This window comes from Pipistrellus kuhlii, unplaced genomic scaffold (genome assembly GCF_014108245.1).
Source record: "Pipistrellus kuhlii isolate mPipKuh1 unplaced genomic scaffold, mPipKuh1.p scaffold_m20_p_3, whole genome shotgun sequence".
NCBI classification, from domain to species: domain Eukaryota; kingdom Metazoa; phylum Chordata; class Mammalia; order Chiroptera; family Vespertilionidae; genus Pipistrellus; species Pipistrellus kuhlii.
The window spans coordinates 160,394,911-160,418,006 of record NW_023425529.1 but is presented as its reverse complement, the minus strand read 5'-3'; the positions used below and the strand labels follow the sequence as shown (position 1 = coordinate 160,418,006).

Below are 23,096 nucleotides of genomic sequence, written 5' to 3'. Positions count from 1 at the left end.
CAGTGATGACAGCGCGGTGCGGGCCACATTGCAAGGCCTGGTGGGACGGATTTGGCCCACGGGCCTTGTGTTTGACACATGTGCTTTAAGGGAATCATGGAGCCAGTGGCCTTAAGGGAAACAATCATTTGGAAGAGAGAAGCCAAGAGCTGGAGCTGGAGTCAGGAGAGCAACATCTGCTGCGGTCAATGCAGACAGCACAAGCCACACCTACTCCTAACACTTGGAATCTGCTGCTTTGGCAGCAGCAAGCAGTTGTGGAGAAGACCGATGGCCTGCCCTTGACACCAAACCCTAGCCAATAGTTCACCAAACCCAAACTTCTGCAAGGCTCACAGCCTGTTTTTCAGAAATAAGATAAATAGTATCTTTAATTAAATGATGCTTTTACATTATATTACTCAACTTATAATTTAATGATTGTAGTTTATGTTCCTGCTAGGGCTCTTCAATGCTATTAGCATTTTCTACCTTTCGAAACTTTTTCTGTCAGCAGCAGTGGGTGAAAAAGGAGATAAAGGAGCTGGGGAAAGGAGAAAAAATTTAATACTTAACAAAATAATTTGGAAATTACACTGAATTGAAAAAAATTTGGTAAACTCTTCGTTGATTCCAAAATAAATCATTAATAATTTCTTTTACAGTGGCTAATGGATTCCAGTGACAAACATGTGATAAGCAGTACCTCCATGTGTCTCTCGAGCTCCTTGAGCAGAGTGGGGTACTTATCCAGGCGCATGAATGGTTTGCTGAGGCCAGTGGTCAACACGAGAATCCCCGGACTGTTGGCACCTTTCATCTCCATGAACTCTCCCAACTCCTCACTAGCCAACACGCCGCCAGCAATGAAAGAATAAGACACTGCTGTTAAGAATTAACTGTGGTGACACTCCCTTATACCCTCTAGCAAAAATATAACAGTATACCATTAATATTGTTAAAACTATAGCTTTTGTAACCAAACATGTGCTGGTTATTTCAAAACACCAAAGGAAACCTCAAAAGGTTCATGTTACATCTCTCATTATGAATCAAAACAATTGTGCATAATATAGAATACATGTAGTCATCTATGCAATTCTACTCAAGAAAGGTCATTTCAGCAAGCCAATTTCATACAGAAGGGTCAAATGTAAGCGTGCAGTCTTCGAGCTAAAATAGATTCCAATTATATGGGAACTTCAAGATGGTAAAAAGTGTAAGAGGGGAAAAATGCTTTAAAACTATAATAACCTGAATCAGAATGTTAACACTCCAGTTGCTTATCAATCCGCCAAACATGACCTGAACATCGACTGCAACTTAAAGCATTTGTGAGAGCAACAAGTGTTTCCTTCAGAATGCACAATAAGATAATTAATATTTATTTAAGTTTTTAAATTTTCAAAGTATTTCCACATAATATTTCATCTAATCTGTACATTATGCAAAGAAAGTTGTCCCCATTTAGTGTTAAGGAAACGACTATATCTTCAGGAATCTAAAAAGCTTAAAAAGAAGTTTGTAATATTTTACTACGGTACTCTTTCACCATTAACTTCACTATTTATTATTCGTGTATCTTTTTCAACCAACAATGCCCCCGAGCCCTGTAGAATCATACACACACTGAATCAGACATCCAACTCAGCAGCCCTGGGTTTAGAGACCCAGAATGGCGAGGAATGCAGAGGGAGTCAACCTCTGTCACTCACACATTTATGACTCGTATCAGTGGCAGAAACTCTGCATTTCTGTCTCTCCAATGCAGGACAAATGATGTGTAGGATCCATGTGAGGACCCGGATCTGTGTTCCTCACCGTTACTGCACATGTCATTCCAGACATGGGAAACTGAGAGATAGACAGGCTGGGAGAAAAGAAGGCACCAGATCAGGTCACCCACTGGGAAGAGAAGGGAGCGAACGAACTCTGAGTTTCCATGTCACCTATTAGGAAGAGCATTATAAATGAAGCCATAAAATAAAAATGCTGAAGAATAACTGACCAGTCGAAACTGGTTTGGCTCAGTGGATAGAGTGTCAGCCTGCGGACTGAAAGGTCCCGGGTTGGATACTGGTCAAAGGCATGTACCTTGGTTGCGGGCACATCCCCAGTAGGGGGTGTGCAAGAGGCAGCTGATCAATGACTCTCTCTCTTCTCTCTCATCGATGTTTCTAACTCTCTATTCCTCTCTGTAAAAAAATCAATAAAATATATTTTTTTAAAAAAAGAATAACTGAACACATTTGTCCTCAATGTAGGTTACCTGAATCTGACCACAGGGACCCAGCTGCTGCCTCATTTCCTCCATCCCTCCCTACCCAGGTATAATTGGTCCTCTGCCTAAACTTCTTAGGACCAGTATCCACTCCAAAGGCTCCTTACAAAATTTAGGATAAGTCATTTGAAAATGCCAGCTCAAAAGTGGTGAATATAATACTTTCCTATGGTTCAACCTAAAAGGACTTCATTGTGAGGAGGTGTGAGAGCAAGAGTTGGTACTCCCCACCTCTTATCCCATCCTCAACTGACCGCAGTGATGCACCTACAGGAGAAATCATCTTACTCAACTAAACCAATTTAGAAATATAAGGTTTCAAATATCAACTTGAAGACAAATTAATTAATCACTAGGAAATTAGCCTTACTTTGCTTAAGCACGTAAGACCTCTTTACAAGACTACTTCTATCTAAATTCAGGTTTGTGAAAACTCGGAAGACCCAGTTAAGCAAGCAAGGTACATTGCATTTAAAATCAAAGTGCAGCCCGGTCGGTGTGGCTCAGTGGTTGAGCATTGACCTATGAACCAGGAGGTTATGGTTCCATTCCCAGTCAGGACACATCCTGGGGTTGCAGGCTCAATCCCCAGTGTGGGGTGTGAAGGAGGCAGACAATCAATGATTCTCCCTCATCATTGATGTTTCTACTTCCCTCTCCCTCTCCCTTCCTCCCTAAAATCAATAAAAATCCTACCTAATAATATGCAAATTGACCATCACTCCAACACACAAGATGGCTGCCCTCATGTGGACACAAGATGGCCAGCAGGGGAGTGCAGTTGGAAAGGACCAGGCCTGCAAAGGAGGGCAGTTATGGGCGATCAGGCCAGCAGGGGAGGAGAGTTGGGAGGGACCAGGTCTGCAAGGGAGGGCAGTTGTGGGTGATCAGGCCAGCAGGGGAGGACAGTTGGGAGAGACCAGGCCTGCAAGGGAGGGCAGCTGGAGGTGGGGGGACACACAGGCCTGCAGGGGAGAGTAGTTGGGGGGAGGGGGGGACCAGGCCTGTAGGGAAGGGCTGTTAGGGATGATCAGGCCAACAGGGGAGGACAGTTGGGAGGGACCAGGCCAGCAAGGTAGGGCAATTAGGGGTGACCAAGCCTGCAGTGGAGCAGTTAGGCATCCATCAGTGGTTAGGGCAGTGGTTGGCAAATCATGGCTCGTGAGCCACACGTGGCTCTTTGGCCCCTTGAGTGTGGCTCTTCCACAAATTAACACGTGCAGGAGCACACGTAGAGCGAACTGAAACTTCGTGGCCCATGTGCAGAAGTTGGTTTTTGGCCTGGGCAAGTCTATTTTGAAGAAGTAGCATTAGAACACTCAAGGGACCAAACAGTTGCATGTGGCTCACGAGCCGTGACTTGACGACCACTGGGTTAGAGGGTGATCAGGCTGACAGGCAGAAGCAGTCAGGGGCAATCAGGAAGGAAGGCAGGCAAGCAGTTGGGAGCCAGCAGTCCTGGATTGTGAGAGGGATGTCCAACTGCTCATTTAGGCCTGATCCCAGAAGGATCGGACCTAAACAGGCAGTTGGACATCCCTCGAGGAATCCCAGATTAAAGAGGGTGCAGGCTCAGCTGAGGGACACGCACTGGTACACAAATTTCATGCACCGGGCCTCTAGTGTTTAGTAAATCAATAAAATCAAGAGTGTATTCCTGGATTGCATAAAAAATACAGTAATAATGTTAATAGTGCCAGCTATCTACCTACCGATCTGATCTATACATACATGTTTTTAATATGAACTTTTAAAATAATTATACACATTTAAATAAATATACACATTTAGGATATATTAAACCAAAGCACTCTATAAAAAAGTGAAAATATAATCCTAGCTATAAAAACTTAACACATATAATAAACATTTTTCATTTCTGTAAGAAATAAGGTTTCATGATAATTTTCTTCCATTATGACAGACATCATGTTGATGCAACTTAAAATGTTACCATAGGAGCTGTCAAACTACTTCTAGGGTTGTGTGTGTGCCAGCTTTTATAACCAACACACAATTCCGTATCTCTGTGCATACAACTGTGCTTTCTAAGAACGATTTTCCTCAGGAAAACCACAGAGCTAGGATTACTGAATCCAGGAATAGTGATATTTCAGAACCTTGTTGTGATTAGTCTAGTGTTCATCCCAAAGATCATAGTGATTTAAAAGCTATGAGCAATATCCTGAAGTACTTGTTTGCACAGTTTTATCATTTTGCCTTTTCCCACAACAGATAGGTGGGTAAGTGAAGAGTGCCCCAAGACTGACTTCAACCTGCTGCCTTCCTCCCACTTCCCCCAGCCCTCTGCTGAGCTCAGGCAGAAGTGAGAGCTGCAGACAGAACAGTGAGGAAAAAGGACAGACAGAAGGGAGTGACACTATGGGACTAGCACTCTGTGCTGGGCATCAGAGCAAATGCTTCTGTGCATGATTCCCGTAAGCATCTCTGGGCCTGTGCCACAAGTATTATTATGCATGTTTACAGATGAGGACTCCCAGTGAAGAATACTGCCTGTCCTCACTGCCAGCAGGACTGCTGAACCCAAGAGCTTCACACTGTGTCTGGTCTGGCCCCTCTAACCACACCACACTCATGTGCCCTCCCCACATTCCTCATAAATCCTTACTCAGAAATGCTCCTCTTCAAATCACTCACTCTGTCAACCCCTACAGCATGAGTAGAGTAAAATGATGGAGTTTAGAAAGAGCAATTTATATTTTATACCCATTTCTCTAAGAATTGAACAATTGACCAAGCATAAAACTAAAACTTTATGATACTAGAAGTATATTTCCCCTTCTTTAAATACAGTCCATGCATGGCCTTTCTACTAGAGGAAAATCACAGAAAAGTCTGTCACTTTTGATATTTTAGAATTATATTTTTTATTTTATAACTAGTTATAGCAGAGAAATATGAATAAAATTAAGCATGTTATCCTTATCACCCCACACCCCCACAAAAACAAAAAAACAACCCTACAACTTAAAATGTAAGTGAACTTTTGCAAGCAAAAGTAACATCTTTTAATATACATTTTTTGTAATGCCAGAACATGTGCAGTTAAGAAACAGAACTTGATAAATCACTGGTACATTTTTTTTTAATTTAGTATACCGTATTTTTCGGACCATAAGACGCTCCGGACCATAAGACGCACCAGTTTTTAGAGAAGGGAAATGAAGAAAAAAAGATTCTGAAACAAATAATGTCCTAAAATATTTTATGTGCATTAAAACCCAACATCACAGTCATAAACACATGTAATCAACCCTGTAAAGTAAACAGCAGCATTTAGAACCATTTTAGAGCCGGACAAGCACACAGAGACCACACAGAGCCGGGCAAGTAAAAAAACTTTTTTTTTTAAAGTAAGTATATGTGTAGGCTATATTTGGACCATAAGACGCAGAGACTTTTTCCCCCCACTTCTGGGGGGGAAAAAGTGCGTCTTATGGTCCGAAAAATACGGTAATAAAATAAAAGTTGATTACAGCTATTTTAACAAAACAATGGCTCTTTCTACTGATGTGGGCAATCCTTATACAGTGAATCTCCTCTATATTTACTGAAATGACACTGTAGGCTGCAAGAAGGCAACAAAAGGAACACAAATAAGGAGAGCTATCATGTAGTCAAGCAAAAAGTAACAATTAAAATGCTGGGGGAAAATAAAACTCATTTTATAGACTCAATTATGAAACCCATAATTCATTCAAAATAGGCAACCATGAATACATGATGTCTACTATCGTATGATAATGCAAAAGGTATATATCAGCTATAATTCTAGAATTGGTGGTTCTGTAAATGTATTCACAAATTCACACTCATAATTTAAACTAACCCAATAAGACTTGAAAATCTCAAAACACTACACTTAAAATCAATCCTTAAAAACATACTCAGGCATAAACATAGGAAAGAGGTTACAAGTTAAGATTCCAGAATGAAAAGTGGTGAACGCTAACAGAAGCTATTAGCAAACTGCGATCGTCATCTCCATTCATGGACTTACGCTTCAGAAGTGCAGTCTGACCTGTGAACAGAGTGGGGACTCTGGCTGCTCAGGGACCTCAGGAGGGCACACAGGCAGTGCATCCTGCTGCATCCTCTCCGGAGGCTCACTACAGAGCACGACTCCACCCACCTCCCAACTCTGGGACAAGCCGCATGGAGGAGGCACAGTTTCCCCACTCAGAAACGTATCTATTCTTTCCCTGTTATTTTGGGGAAGTGCTACACTTACATTTCAGCTATGACACGGTCATTAAAGTAATAGTACAGAAGAGTGGATAAACAGCAAGCATTTCCTTGAAAGTGTTATTTTAGGAAACTTTAACAGTCTGAAATTTGCTTTACATGTCTTCCTTAGGGCAAATCTTCACTTTAACGGGAAAATATTTAGTGAGACTTTTTCCCTATAATTATTCACTCCCACCAAACTTCTGACCCAATCTTAGAGCACTCCCCCACAAAAAGAGTTTGGAGAGCAAAGATATAAAAGATCATAATTTTGCCCTAACATTCTATTTGCTTTCTATTTAACTCCCCCATCACTGCATCAATAATTCCTTTAAAATTTTTCAGAAACAGCCGAAACCGGTTTGGCTCAGTGGTAGAGCGTCGGTCTGCAGACTGAAGGGTCCCAGGCTCGATTCCGGTCAAGGGTATGTACATTGGTTGCAGGCACATCCCCGGTTGGGGGTGTGCAAGAGGCAGCTGGTCGATGTTTCTCATCGACGTTTCTAGCTCTCTCTCTCTCCTTTCCTCTCTGTAAAAAGTCAATAAAATATATAAATTAAAATTTTTTTTTCAGAAACACAAATTTAATCCTTGCATTTCATTTCTGTAGAAATTTCATTTAATTTTTAATTCCCAGGAGTAGACAGCAAGAGCATAACTGAATGCGTGTTTCATGGTCTCAGAAAGGTGTGTGCTAACATAGCCCACGCTCCTGGAAAGGTGAGGGAGGGTGAGGTGTTGATTGGGTAGGGGTTGGGTTCCTTTGGGTTGTTTCTGTTGGACACTATATATCCTAGTCTCTCTTCATCAACATGTCAAAGACTGCTGCTTCATTTCAGGCATTTATCATGTTCACTCACTTCTGATCAGTTTATACATGTTTTTTGCTTAATGCTTATAATAGCACCATGAAATAGACATTTTTACAGATGTGAGGTGACCTGGGACCACCAGCTTAGAAGGGTTTAAAACGGACACCATAAATATTTTTCTAAAACGCTTAATAAAAATCTATGCCTCTTGTGCTAACATCTGTTAACGACTGCAACATTCCTCAGTCTTCTTACAATTCTCAGGAAATAGACTGGCCTTGTCTTAACAATCTAGCAGAAAATCTGTACATTCTGTTTCACATGTTTAATTTTGTTTCAGGTTGCTGGTTGTCTCCAATTTAAGGTTCAATATACCTATAAAACCCAGCCCTGATTTTAAATAAGATACTTTTTTTTAAAAAAAAAAAACAACCAGAAAATCTAATTGTCTTATGCACTTTCAGTTTTATGGCCTTAGAGAAAACTGATATGGTACCCTGATCTAGCTTGCAGCTACATTCCAGAATACTTACCAGCAACTTCAAATCATTGTCCAAAGGGCTCTAGACTGAAGAGGAAACTTTTAAAAATAACCTTCCCATTATAAAAATTCTAATAAAGTATTTCTTACCAGTACTTTTCAGACACAAATTTCAAGGGGTAATTAACATTTTTATTGTTGAATAATCAAGTGAATATTAATATTGTTTTAAAGGGTACCCCAAGAAAACTTTTCCCTTCATGTAAGAAGTCTAAGTGAACACACCTGTGCTCCGTGAGAACATTCACTGCAGATGGGTGATTGGCACAATATGAAAGGTACAAGGTTTTCATTTGTGGCATCAGATTTAAAAAGCAGCCTCCAACTCTCTGCTGAGCTTCAGGCAACCTGGAGACATGCAACACAAAGGAAATAATCCTAAATTTTACAGACAGAAGGAAAATTGCTAAGTAACAAACAGATTATTTTGAGCAAGGAAGACCTCCTTGTGAATCACCTCCATGGAAGCAAACTATCCAAATCCAAGAACATTTCTGTTCAAAGCAGGCATATAGTAGGGAGAATACCTACCTTGAAAGCTGCTCTGCTACAAAACAGTGAACTAAACCCAACCTTTCCTCCAGCATCAAGATATCAGGACCTGTGCACAGCAGAGCTACAAACCCCCAGGTCCAGGCTTCTTTGGGCAGTGAGGAAAATACTAGTAGATCTCAAGAAGCCTCACATTTTGCATGAAACAGGAGAATTATAAAATTCCGCCGATGAAAGAACCCAAACAGGGTTTGCCAACAGGACCCAAACCCAATATATGCATCAGCATCAAAGTTCAGGATTCTAGAAACAAAGACACTAAAGGCTTTGAGGGAGAAACATAAGTTTCAAACAAAAGAATCAGGAATTAGAATGGCCCAGGACTTCTCAATAACACTGAACCTTAAACAGTGGATGGAAATAACTTTCAACAATTCTACCTCCATGTATCGTAATTAGTATGAGCATGGACTAATTGTCTCTCTGCACTCTTTCCTTGGGACAGTCCTAGCAAATGAGAGACTGCAGCAACAAGAGAGGAAGACACCAGCGTCCAACACAGAGGAGGTGAAAGGCAGCAGGATGATAATCAAGGAAGACCCTGAGACCAGGCAGCATGGCTAGAGGCTCCACTAGTAAGTACCTAGTGTAGGAAAGCCCTTCTAGTTGCTGAGTACGTTGTAGCCCTTTCTATGAGCCTCTTAATAAAGCTGATGAGATCTTTAAATGTTCTCAGTTGAATTTTGTTTTCTAACAACATTCATATAAAACTTCGAAATGTAGAAAACAAAACCTAAATAGTGTTTCAAAATATACACACAGTTAGTAAAAGAAGTCTATGGAAATGAGGACACAATTCCAGATAGGAATGGCTTCTCAAAGAAAGAGGGATGTTAGGGTTAGGGTTTCACTGGGAACTATTTTTGTAATGTTTTAGTTCTTAAACTGGGAGGTGATGATTGTATTACTTCTTATGCCTTTGTAGTTTTTTGTTTTTGTTTTTTGTGGTTTTTTTTGTTTTTGTTTTGTGTGTGTGTGTGTGTGTGTGTGTGTGTGTGTGTGTGTTTAAAGCCCTAGCCGGTTTGGCTCAGTAGAGAGAGTTTCAGCCTGCAGAAACATATAGGTAAAATTATATACTTAACTAGTGCTTAAGTATACAATTTTACCTATATGTTCCCAAAAATTCTAGTTTAGCACTTCTTAGTTGGGATTCAGGAATCTATATTTTAACAACTCCACCAGGTGATTCTCATCATGAGAGAAGTTTGGGAAACACTGTGGCCTAAAGGAATTAGCCACAGTTCTATCTATAAAATATAATCACTGACCTAACAAATAAACTTCGATTATTAATTCAAACACTGGGGACAGTTAAAAAGAATAAGAAATCTTCTCTACCTTAAAAGTGACTGCAACTTTTTTGGGTAAAATAAACAAATACAAAAATAAAAGAAATATAAGACAGCAGATGATGCCTCACCAACTGCTGCCAGCCCACAGAGGAAGAAAGCACACACCCTCCAGGAGGAGGCGCCAAGGCCAGCAAGCATCCTTTCCAAATCACCCAAAGACCAGTCACACACACAGCAAGGATGCTGCACCAGAAGATACATCGGACCATCTGCTTTCTACCAGGATCCAGACACTGAAGACACACCTATTTTCAAACTACTACACACTGGCTTTTGAGCAGGTGCTGTTCATACTCAGGAGCAAAGTGAAATAGTAAAGTCTGGCTTCCAGAGTGGAGAGCTCTGGCAGGGAACCCCAACTGCTGAGCTGAGGGGGTTAAAGGTAACTGCAATGAACGAATGACAACGTTTTATGAACAAGGGAAGAACATTGTTGGAGATGTGCACATGAAAATGATTAAATTGTTAAGACTGCATAATAATGCTCAGTGCTGTGCCATATATTGTTATGATTTCACTTTCAACCTGATGCAACAACACAGCCGTTGATACATTCAAAGGAGAACGTACCTAAAATCTAGGCCAATGGATTTTCATTTCTTATATTTCATCAACTAAAATTAAGTTAGTATGGCTTACACATGAACAATTACTTCATTATACAAGGTTTTCTTTCTTTGGCCCCACTGAGCCTGGCCCTAGAGTTTTATGACTTCATTCAACTTAATTTCACAAGAATTCACTATACTCGCCACCACCCTTTCTCCACTAGCATGCTGCTATCAATGTGGTAGACCCCCTTGGAAGAGGAACAAGAGGGCCAGAGAACAGCCTCATTCGACTCCCATATAAGCCCTTGCATGACCACTCCCTTAAGCATTAAGCCCCAGGATGAGGTTCTGACTGCATCAAATAATCTTAGGAACAAAGTCTCCGGTCTGCTGACCACAGAGGCAGTTTTCGTCCAACTAAAGATAACATCTAGGCCTCGGCTGTTTCAGCTTCAGGCTCAGGAAAGCAGCAAAATCAGAGGAAGCAACAAACACCATGGCTGACATCAGGACCAGCTGCAAGAACTAATGATCCCTAGGGCCAACCCATCAGTAGAGCTCATGACCCTGGAAGAACATTCCTGGAAAGCTGATGAATATTCTGAGATCCTCTCAAGACCTCCCCTTTTAAATTCCTGTCTTTGGAAAACCGCTAACGCCCCTTAAGACAAAGGACCCAGTACAAGCTGTCCCTCTCTGAGCAGGCTCATCCTTCCCCACTCCCGTTTGTTCCCTCAAAGCACAGCCTTTGCTTTCTTTCTCTTAAGCTCCATTTTTATTTATTTTATTTTTTTGCCTCTGTATCTTGTTCCATGAGTCCATGCAGCCCAGTGGCTCACTTCTTCCTCCTCTGTGACTTTCTATATAACCCATTTGAGTTCTTGCTCAGTCAAATTCTTTCTTAGTCAAAACTCAAGGACCACGATCTAACATCTGGTGCTATTCACCATTAACCTTCCTTTGCCACGGTGAACTTCTGTTTTTAAATCTATACTGTGAGGACAGTATATCTGTTCTATTTCACAAGGTTTACATGAGGCTTGCAAGAGGTATTGCCAATGTACTGCATAAATATTAATTTAGTCTACTTTACCCATGCCAGTGGGAGGAGAAGCAAACACTTACTTCCATTTTGTACACAATAGGGCTGACCTCTTACAAAAAACCCACACTGCTGCCAAATGACCTTCATTTACCAAAAGGAACATTACCCTAGTTATGATCATGTAAGTAATGTAATTTTATGTAAACCAAAAATGCTGCAAACAATTACAAGAAAAAAATGTCAATTTCTGTTTGAGAGCCAGGATCTGGTTACACTGACATTCAGCTTTCCTCACCACACCTTCCAATATGAAGTTCCTCTATGAAACCTTGAAGCCAAAGTTGAGAGAGCAAACCTACTTTCTGCATGACAAACTGTTACCCATTTAAAGAGCTCCTGGCACCCAGGGCAGGTCACTTCCAAGAATGAGAAAGACACATACAAAAAGCTGGAAGGAAAAGCAGATACCAACCAAGAGAAAAAGTTTTCTGGTTCTTCCAGTGGCTACAAAAATAAAGATGATGCAAAAATAAAATGTGTTACTTTCCTTTCTCAGCCCACAAATAAGCATAAATATCACCTGTGGATTAAAATCTCAAAACTTTTCATGTGCATTATGACTTTAAGTCATCCAACACCCAGCAAGCATTAATATCCTGTAATGCCTCATGTTAACAAAGAACATAAAATAGTCAGAAAAAATCTGTCTGATCATCCGGACACACCTGTCCCCTACCCCCGAAAACATAAAATCTTGGAAAAGTGACAAAACCAAGCCTTTAATACCTCCAAACTTCACATTATGTATGTACACTTTACAATTTCTTAGCTTCCTGATGGCCAGGAACAACACATGCTGAAAGAAGACACTGGGAAGACTTGGCCTTCAAAGGGTGTGTGCACACATGCCTCCCCAGGCAGCACATGGCGGGATGTAAGGAACTAAGCCATTGGTGCCTTCCACACTCTTTCACAAGCCATCCTCCTCTCTTCAGAGGTTATTCATCCCCCACTTTTCCCTACCACCTTAAAAAATATCACTCACACGAAATCCTTCTCCTTTCTCTGACTAGTCAGTGTATTCCCTCCTTCAGAAATCATTACTATAAAATTTAGATAAAATGCAGCTTTAAGTATAAAAGGTAATATACCTAAAATATTCCAAATAATCTATTTTCTGTCTTTGAAAATGCAAATTCTCAAATTATGATAAACTTGTTCCTTTAAATACCATTTATACCAATCCGAATTTTGTAAATTTTAGCATCTTACTTACTTGGTGCATTCTTCTAAAGACTGTACAAGCATTTGCTGGAAAGAACATATTTCTTCTAAATTTCCCATTAAATATGAAGTGTTTGCTGAACTTAACCTAGAGCCAAGAAAAATAACAGTAAAAATACATAAACAGTTTTACTTATAGTCCTCTCCTTTCCCATCCTGATGTCCTAATAAAGTCTTAACCTAATAAACAAATTGCCTATGTCTAAGGCAAACTGTACACTAAATTCTGTGCCAGGACTTCACCGTCTCTTTTCTAAAAATACAAGGAAACAGCCTTAGGTGATGACTATTCTACAATTAACACTATTGATCATCTAACTTACTTCTCACTGGTCTGCAACGGCCGTAGATAGGTTGAAAGCACAGTCTGAAGTTCTTTAGAGTATTCATTTTCTGTTTCCAAAATGTTCTGTAGCACCTATAATAAATGATGAATAAATATTACTTGACATTAAAATTTCTAAGTTTCTGAAAGTTCATCACCATTGTTTAATTCACACTGTTGTTTCTATATAATACTAATGTGTTTAATATCATAGATCCCTATGATTAACAACTAAATCCACGTAATTACTATTACCATAGCTATACCACTGACTTTATCTTACTGCCATGCACACTTGACACAGGTATGTCTTTATTTATACACAGGTATATCTTTATTGCAAGTCACAGGTGTGTTTATCTAACAAACTGAAGGCAAGACCCTCCTCCGCCAGTAAAAACATTAGGACTTACTATTGTAATACTTGCTTTATTATGATGGTCTGGAACTGAACTCACAATAATCTATGAGGTATGTCTGTACTTTAAAGATAGCAGATTAATTATAAATCAAATTCTTAAGTTAAAATGTTTCCTGGTACCCTATATTAGTGAAGCAAATTTAGCAAAAAATCACTTACTAGTAACTCCCCAAAACTGAGATATAAAGTGCAAAACAGTTTAACTGAAGCATGAGGCTCTCTTCAATAGTAATCACCAAAAGCAAAGGCTCCTCTTTGGACAAGAGAAGACGCCGAGGTCTACAAGTGGAGCAGGGATGTGCAGGCTGGCCTGAGACTAATTACCAAGGCTTACTATCTATATTCTCAGCACTAAGCAGGGTGCTCTACAGTCTGAAGTTGTTTAGAATATCACAAAACCTTTTCCTTTTACAGAGGAAAAAAATCAAAGTAGAGAGAGATTAAGCAACTTATCCAAAATCAAACAGCTAGTGAAGAGCAGAGCTAGAATGTGAACCTAGATCTCTTTGACAGGACACTGCCTTCTCCAGCTATCAGACTAAGGGCAGGAGTCAGGGCTCCTATGGGCCCTGACATGAGTAAAGAAAGTGAAATCCCTTCCTCAACTATCTTTTTATTCCAGCATCTTCTTTAACCAGGAAATCATATTACATGTATTTTCTGAGGATCTATTATATACACTAACATGTGTTATGTTTTCTAAAACTAACAAATGATCCTAAATTAATCATAGCACACACAAAAAAATTTACAAAATATGAAGCTTTGAAACACACTCAGTTTTCTCCCCTTGGTTTTTTATAATAAAAATATATGTTTAAACATTTAAGAAAAAAAGCAATCTTTATGCTAAAAACTTAAGATTACAGCATTAATAAGTCAATTAATAAATGGATTATTATTCGGTTCACTACTGTTTCCTTGTGTACTCTGAGGAGAGACTACAGTCACTCATGAGTAAATGCAAACCTGATTAAATAACTTACATACTACACTATTTAATTTGAAGAGAATCAGAGGCTCTTTCACTGTGACACTGAACACTAGTTTCGCCCCTGAATGGGTCTATTCATGGAAGACTGGTGGAGTGAGCCAGAGGGAGGAGGAGCCACTCCAGAGTTCATTCCTCTGTGGGGGAATCTGGGTGCTGATCCTATGATTATAATGTCTTTCTTCGAAGAAATACTCATTAGACACAAATGTCAAGGCACTAGTGGACTGAGAACACAGTGTGACACCAGCCACTGCATCATCAGTGAGTTATACTTAAACCTGAACTTATCCTTCAAAGTTAATGTGAAGTAATAAGCCAAATATAATGGGTCACTAAACTAAAAATAAAAATGTCACAGTTATGTACAACAAAAAGTTCTTTTTCAATGTTAAAACAAAGGTTAAATACAAATATCAGGAATTATTAGCAACACTGGGTTGAATATTAAAAAACTAAAATTCTATTTTATAAAACAGAACAGTTCCTAGGTGGCATACAAGGAAAACTGTGGAAGAAAACAAGAGCAGAAGAATAAAATAGCATTTCCTCAATGGTAGTATTAAGCAGAGCAGACAGCTGTAAAAACTTCCAAAAGTATTTAGTACCAAAAGCAATCCTCTGCCAAAAAACTACACCTATTAAGACAGTTCAGTTGGTTCATTTCTGTTACTCGTCATAAACATTATCTTCAAATAAGTGCTAAAGACAAGTTCTACAATACTGCCATCCAAACAATCCAAGTTACACTTAGCTTTTCCACCAACGCAGGACCAAGACTTAGCTGACTGCGTCATGTTGACGCTGACTGCCCACTCTGCCAGGCGGCCACGTGCCCCTCCTCCCTAAGCTCATCAGCACATCTATATACTCCAGCCATCACCTTTCTTCCCTTTCGTGACTTCTGCACACTCTGGCTGCTGCAAGACCCCATGAGACCTAGCAGACAGGATGCCAAAGCGCCACCACACGAAGGCAGGATACCAGCGGACGCGTGCAGGTTTCACAGAAAGAGCAGTCTTTCCTCCACAGCCGTGAAGAACAGCCCAGCCTGAGCTCAGCCAGCATGAGCTCTCCCTGAGGCATAAGGCGTGGAGAACCACGTCCAGCCAAACAATGGCGCCACACAGAAGGAGGACATCAGGCACGCCACACAGACAATCCCTGAACTATCAGCCATTACAGCAAAGCAAAACAAAGGACGCCTGATTTCAGTAACTTGCAGACACACAGAAACCCATTATTACCACCATTAATGGAGCGCTGAATTTACAAACGAGTTACAACTTTCATTGCAAATCTTTAGATATCAGATGTTTTATTTTATATGACATTGAGTCCTTTAGAAATGAGTGAATGATCTACATGTAAGAAAAGAGAAATAACATTAGGTAATTTTTTAAGATGTGATCCTGATTTTTTTTTTTAATTATCAACATAAACTAAAGCCGAATTTCAAAAACATAAACCTGTTTCATAAGCACAATGGGAAAAACTAAAGAATGGCACAACTGTTCTAACCCCTCTCTTACCCACTTAGTTACTCCCTCTCCACACAAGGAAACATAATCACCGCATGTTCTCTTTCAACCCAGTCTATTTAAACTGTATTTGGTACTTAAATATTCAAACAGTAAATTTATAAGACAGGATCTGAACAGCAAATAAACTATCAGCCTCTAAGGAAAGGAGAGGAAGGAGGGGAAGGGCAGTGTTGCTAGAGCAGTGGTCGGCAAACTCACTAGTCAACAGAGCCAAATATCAACAGTACAATGATTTAAATTTCTTTTGAGAGCCAAATTTTTTAAACTTAAACTATATAGATAGGTACATTGTTATTAACTTAATTAGGGTACTCCTAAGTTGGCCTTTGCTAAAAACTCAAGGGGCCAAAGAGCCGTATGTGGCTTACGAGCCGCAGTTTGCAGACGACTCTGCTAGAAGAAGCAATTCCTACAGCTCCTCCTGGCGCCACAAATCCAGAGGCCAGAGGAACACAGAGGAGCATCCCACTCCTACATCCACTGGCAATTACTGATTTAATGCAGTTTCTTGATCTCTGTGTGTTCTTAATACTTAGTAACATTTACTCTCAAAGAGTTTGGAGGTGCCCATAAAATGTTTTGTTACTGTACCTACTGAAAGAAGTTAGGTTATTATTATATTAGGTTATATTCCTAAATTTGGGGATTCACAAGGTCTTGGGATGTTTTTCTTCCAAACCCTAAAGGTTTACTCATATAACAGCTGCAGCAAAAGTGCAGGTTCACAATGACATACTGTCACCATAGAAAGCTGGCCTTAGCAAGCAAGCTGATGTGCATGACCGCACTCTCATGTGTGAACAGCTGGCCTTGGGAGCCTGGCAAACCTGGGCACAAATCCTGGCTCTGCTACTTCCTACCTGGTACTGTACTTGTCTATGGGTCTATCAGCTTTTTTTTTACAAAACGGGATATCTTTTACAAGAGTGTCCGCTCCTTGACTTGGGGGAGAAAAGAATCTTATAAACTACTAGTACAGCCTTCCAACCCAAACCTGGAATCCTATTTGGAGTTACTTCTTACATAACTCTTAGTCAAGAGGTCATTATTTTATATGACAGCCTTTTCCATGGATAACTCAGTTTTTTTCTTCATTCATTGAGCAAATGCTTAGCTCCTACTCTGTGCCAGACTACTGCTACCAACTGAAAACTTTCATGTAGATCCTGATGTACATAAAACAAGGCAAGTATATAAAAATAATGGGAGCAAACTTTGTCAAAGACATCAGCAGGCTTCTCACTGTCGATATGAAATGTGGGTGGGATATAAGAAAGGAGGGCAACAGCTCTCTAGGAAAGCCACAGGAAACAAAGCTGCGTACCCTTCTATAATACCCAGTGCACATGAGATAACAGACTTTATCATACACAAGTCAGGGCAAAGACATCAGATGTCAAAGAATTGAAAGCAATTTTGATAAAGATGGAGAGAAGCCAAGGGTCAAGTAAAAGATAATAGCAGCAAATTAAGGCTGAGGTTAGACTGATCAGTGTACACAAACGATGTTAGGTCAGAGGCTTGGTGTTCTCCCAGGCCCAGTATGCAGAGGTTTCAGGCAACTAAAGGAGCAAAGGGTAAAAGATAAAGATACTATTTCTCTGGAGCACAGAAAAGGTCCTGGAAATTTGCCACAGCATTTTATGAAAAATGCATGTCTATTTTGTACATTTATTAAAATTAGTGATTGCTACCTGTTATACAATATTTACAAATGCAAAAGCTGCCCTGACTTTTTATGATATTTGGCATGAATGTAAAGAAAATTATTTGCTCTTCCCATACAAAAAGAATACTGTCATAACAGTTTTAGGTCACAGTGTTCATTCAATAAAGCCTAGAAAATAAAACCATAATGTATTACTGAACATGTAAGGTCATAAGAACCTGTAACTTCCCAGATCGACATATTTAAGGGACCTTGTTCTCTAATGAATGAAGAAACTCCTGATTCCTTACAAGAGGTGACTCAAAACCTCTCCCTCTCAAGAGGTGGGCATCAGCTTGTACAACAGTAGTGCTCTCACATCTCTATCAGGAAAAGTATCTTACCATCCTGCAGGTGCAGCTTATGTTCTTTTATTGTCAAAATCCATCAATTTCAGTTGGCAGGTGTGATGTGGCTCAGTTGGTTGAGCATTGTCCCCTGTACTAAATGGTCACTGGTTTGATCCTAAGTTAGAGCACGTGCTCAGGTTACAGGTTAGATCCCTGGTCAGGAGACAGCCAATTAATGTTTCTCTCTCTTCCCCCTGCTTTCTTCCTCTCTAAAAAATAAAAATAACATTTAAAAAATACCCTGGTATGAGGGTATTATTTTTTAAATCCATCAGTCTCAGGCATGTCACAAACATTTTCTTTAATTATATATGATTCTGTTGTCCTTGACTACAGGTCTCCAAGGCAATCCTTACAAGTGAATGGAATGCCTGTTAGCAAACAGAATGATATGGTGACCTCAATGATGCCTAAAATTCCAAATGGTCCTTAATAGTCTACCCAATACTAGGCGTACCAGTTAATAATGCGGATTTTTTTCAATAAATAGAGTTACACATGTTGATACTAGTAGCCCTGTGCACAAATTCGTGTAGCTCTCTGCGGGGCCTGAGCGCTCTGCACCCAGTAACCAGAGGCCTATCTGTGGCCAGATACTGAACACTTGCCTCATCGCTGTGGCAACGAAGCAAGCACTCCGCCAGGCTGCTCATGCTGCCCGCTCTCAGTGGCAGCCCCCCAGGATTAGGGGACGCCGGCAAGGCTGAGAGGACTGAGCGTTGCCATCTTGTGGCTATGAGCACAGCCATATTTGTGAAAGAATGATGGTTAATTTGCATATTACCCTTTTATTAGATAGGAGGATATATGCGATTTGATATGTATACTATTTTGTTGTATTGACAACAAGCTTCAAAACTTCTTATGTCAAATTTACTGAAGATGTTACATCATAGATATTTTTACATTTAAAAATGTCGAATTTCATGCCAAAAAAAAGAGCATTTGTGAGAAGTTTTAATTCATTATTTTGAAGAGAAGTGCTGTTAAATACTTTGGGAAGCTTGTGGTGAACATGCACCATCTCAAGATACTTGTAAACACTGGTTTAAACACTTTAAAAGTGATTATTTCGATGTGAAAGACAAAGAACGTCTAGGTCAACCGAAAAAGTTTGAAGACAAATAATTACAAGTATTGGATGAAGATGCATGTCAAACTCAAAATCAACTTGCAGGAACATTTAATGCAAGCAATGGCAACAGGTGGCAGAGCACAGAACATGGCGGGCATTGGCCGCAGCAGGATGGTGAAGCAGGTGAGCTGGGGCGCCAGACTAAGGCAGGCGCCAGTTGCTGTCATCAAGGCGAGCCTCTGCTGGTTACTAAAAATTCTTTGCTCCCACGTGCCACAATCCTGCCCAGTGCTCACACCAGCTGCCAGCACTGGAGGCACCACTCACACCTGCTGCCAGTGCCCGGCACTGATCACTCAGTGCCATCAGCAGGTGCAAGTGGCAGCTGCTGGCACCGATTGGCCCTCAGGGCTTCTCTACCTCCCCATGCTCCTGAAGGGTGATCAGGGCCAGTAACCACTGCTCACACTGCTGCCGGCACCAGAGCAACCACTCGCACCTATTGCCAGCACTGGCCCCACTTGCACCTGCAGCCAGTGCCAGAGCCACTGCTCACACCTGCTCCTGGTGCCCAATGTAGGTCTCAATCACTCAGCGCCCTCAGTGGATGCGAGCAGCAGCTGCCAGCCCTAATCACTGCTGGGGGCTTCTTTATCTCTCCCTCCTCCTGAGGTGCAATGGGGGATACAGCTGCCACTCACATCCACTGACAACACCAGCCCCACTCGCACCCGCTGCTGGCACCAGCCCTAATCACTCCGCGCCATCAGTGGATGCAAGTGGGGCCAGCTCCCTCAATGCATGGGAACAGCGTTGGAGGAAGCAGGGCTGCCGGCAGACAGGAGACCAGGGCTGCAGCGGGACGGGCCGGGTAGAGGTATGGAGGATGTGCCGAGACCCACACCTGTGCCCACTGCAGCCTCAAGGCCCTCAGTTTCTTTCAAGGTGCACAAATTTGTGCACTTGACCCCTAGTCTATATAATAAAAGCCTAAGTGATTGTTACAGCAGAAAAACCAGAACAACTAGTACCTATGATGCGCACTGACCACCAGGGGGCAATGCTCAATGCAGGAGCTGCTCCCTGATAGTCAGAACACTCCCACAGAGGGAGCTCAACTCAGTCAGAAGCCGGGCTCACAGTTGGCGAGCGTAACAGCAGTGGCTAAGGAACATTGAGCCAAGGGGTAAGGAGCAGAGAGCAGGCAGGTGGTAAGGACCGAGGGGTCCTGGACTGCGAAAGGGTTGTCCAACTGCCAGCTATCCCCCAAGGGGCCCAGGACTGTAAGAGAGCATAGGCCAGGCTGAGGACTAGGCTACCCCACCCCCACACACATTTCATATACTGGGCCTCTAGTTTCTTAATAACAGTACAAACAATGATACACTCATTGTAAATGGGCTGCTGCAAAGAAAGACTAATCAGTTATTTATTTCACTTCAAAAATTCAAAGGTCTCATGGCCTCCAATTTATGTATCCCCCCTAGTCAAGAAAAAAACAAGATTGGAAGTAGGGGGGAAAAAACAACTAAATAAGTGCATACTTCCCACAGAATTCAAAACATAACCACAATTTAAAAGTTTACTTTACTGGTTTATCATACCAAGTAGTTATATAATAGCAATGTAAAATTTTATCCAAATAAAGATTATCATTTCCTATTTTCTGTACCATATGCAATTGTATAGGGCCAAAGAAGGTTTGGATTAGATAGATTTAATACCACAGATATCTTTAAGCTTACTAAGTGTTCATAACAAGTTTTAAAATGCAATAGTTTTAGGATTCTAAAACACTTGTCTTTACTATTATGTTAAGATATAAAGAAACTATATTGATCTAAAATACAGCCTACTCCAAATATAAATATAATGGCATTCAATACACATAAAAATTTTAAGTAATTATATGTCTTTTTAAATTCTCATTTTTGAAGACTTGTAATGGTATGGGGATATAATTACAATACCAAGTTATGTGACAAGAATAAAGTACAATTGCATAGAGCAGTGGTCGGCAAACCATGGCTCGCAAACCACATGCGGCTCTTTGGCCCCTTGAATGTGGCTCTTCCACAAAATACCACGGCCTGAGCAAGTCTATTTTGAAGAAGTGGTGTTAGAAGAAGTTTAAATTTTAAAATTTTGGCTCTCAAAAGAAATTTCAATCATTGTACTATTGATATTTGGCTCTGTTGACTAATAAGTTTGCCGAAAACTGGCATAGAGGATTAGAAGGAAATATGCCAAAACATTAATTATAGTTATATGTGTGGGATAGTGACTTTTATTTTTATATCCTTATCATATTCTCAGTAGTTCACCTATATTCTATAATACTGAGTTTTAGAGACATTAAAAAAACAAAGTATTATTAAAAACTGTTTTGCAATTACTTACCACATTATAATAGCTTTTGTTAATGGCAGTAGTATCAAATCCTTTTGGAGGACTCTTCAATGTTCCAGATTTGGGAGACACAGGCTTTTCTGAAACAAAAATGTAATGTAGTTTTACTGATCAAAACTAGAGACAACCAAATGCACCAGCCCCCACATAGTCCAACATGACTGGTCCAGCAACCTCAATTGAAATAAACCGAAAAGGGGAAGCTGAACAGAAGGCCTGCACACCTCCGGGGGGCACCACAGTGCTTACATCTCCTCATGCTAAATAACCTGGCCTCAGAGAGCTGAGTAAAGGTAAAATATTACCCATGCAGAATTAGAGAAAATATTACCCATGCAGAATTAGAGAAAATTTTCACAAAAATTTTCTCTAATTTTGTTTAGAGAGACTTTTGCATTCTGAGTGATCAGAATCTCTGAAATATAATCTAGAATGTGGCTTTTGATGCTTTAAGTTGGCAGATATTTCACAAAATTAAAGCATCAAAACCCACATTCTAGATTATATTTCAGAGATTCTGACCACTCAGAATGCAAAAGACTCTCTAAACAATATGGTCTGCCTCAAGGTGATAAAGAAGAAAAAAGGCCACCCAAATTGGGGGGGGAGGGGGGAGGAGAGACAGAAAAAAACACACTGAGTTAAGAACTTCCACATAAGTGACAATAATGAAAGCTACCATAATACTGTAAGGATTCAAATATTTTTAAATTGCATGGCTTTTATTCATCATCTATTCAAGAGAAATTAAGCACAATTGGTACTAAAGAAGTGCTTTCTGATAACGTAGCTCTCAGAATATGTGCGTGCATGCGTGCATATCACTGGTTCTATGGGGAGAAGTGTGTCTAACATTAGTTCTATGTGTAGGTTTATCTATCTCTGGTTCTATGGGGTAGGTGTGTCTGATAGCAAAAAATTGATACTATCCACTATTACTGAGAGGTGAGGAAATGGTGAGAACATAATTTAGTACTACCTTTCCAGTGGCCAACTAAAGAAACAGGCTTTCCTTTTCTTATAATAAACTGTAAGAATGCTGAAAACAACAGAACACAGATATGATAAAAGAAAAAGAGAGTGGGGACTCCCTAGGGCAGTGGTCGGCAAACTCATTAGTCAACAGAGCCAAATATCAACAGTATAATTGAAATTTCTTTTGAGAGCCAAATTTTTTTTAAATTTAAACTTCTTCTAATGCCACTTCTTCAAAATAGACTCGCCCGGGCCATGGTATTTTGTGGAAGAGCCACATTCAAGGGGCCAAAGAGTCGTATGTGGCTAGCGAACCGCGGTTTGCTGACCACTGCCCTAGGGAATGAAAAGCACTGGCACTGTTAGGAAGGGGCCTGTGGAGGGTGAGGAAAGGTGGATCCAGGGGCTAGGGTGCAACCAATGCAGGAATAAGACAGCCCTGGTGCAATCTGAGCAGCGTAGAATGGGGTGGATCTCTTGGTGACCTGCATGACTGATGAAAAGAAGACTAGAAGCTTCTATTCAAGCCTCTTCTCTGCAGGTCCAGAAGAACAGCAAGGAAATGTGCTGGCTATTCAGGGATTGGATATACAATCATTTAGAACCTGACCCTGCCAAAGTGTATCTCAAATCTACACCATACTCGTGAGGAC

At 40.5% G+C, this 23,096-nt stretch overlaps 1 protein-coding gene across 17 annotated transcripts in view; it reads right to left on the bottom strand.

Annotated features, from left to right (window-relative positions):
- ARHGEF7 (Rho guanine nucleotide exchange factor 7) overlaps positions 1-23,096 on the bottom strand; it is a 134,289-nt gene that overhangs the window by 34,665 nt on the left and 76,528 nt on the right. For 16 of the 17 annotated variants that reach the window (XR_006742981.1, XR_006742982.1, XM_036459266.2 and 13 more), the window contains 5 exons: positions 21,460-21,548; positions 12,969-13,063; positions 12,638-12,733; positions 8,087-8,209; positions 686-824 (listed from right to left, as the gene is read on the bottom strand). Coding sequence is in view for 15 of the 17 variants with exons in the window: in XM_036459266.2 (XP_036315159.1) it covers positions 686-824; positions 8,087-8,209; positions 12,638-12,733; positions 12,969-13,063; positions 21,460-21,548 (542 nt within the window). In the remaining 2 variants the exon portion in view is untranslated. The remainder of the gene's footprint in view (positions 1-685; positions 825-8,086; positions 8,210-12,637; positions 12,734-12,968; positions 13,064-21,459; positions 21,549-23,096) is intronic. The other variant, XM_036459269.2, reaches the window with a different exon arrangement.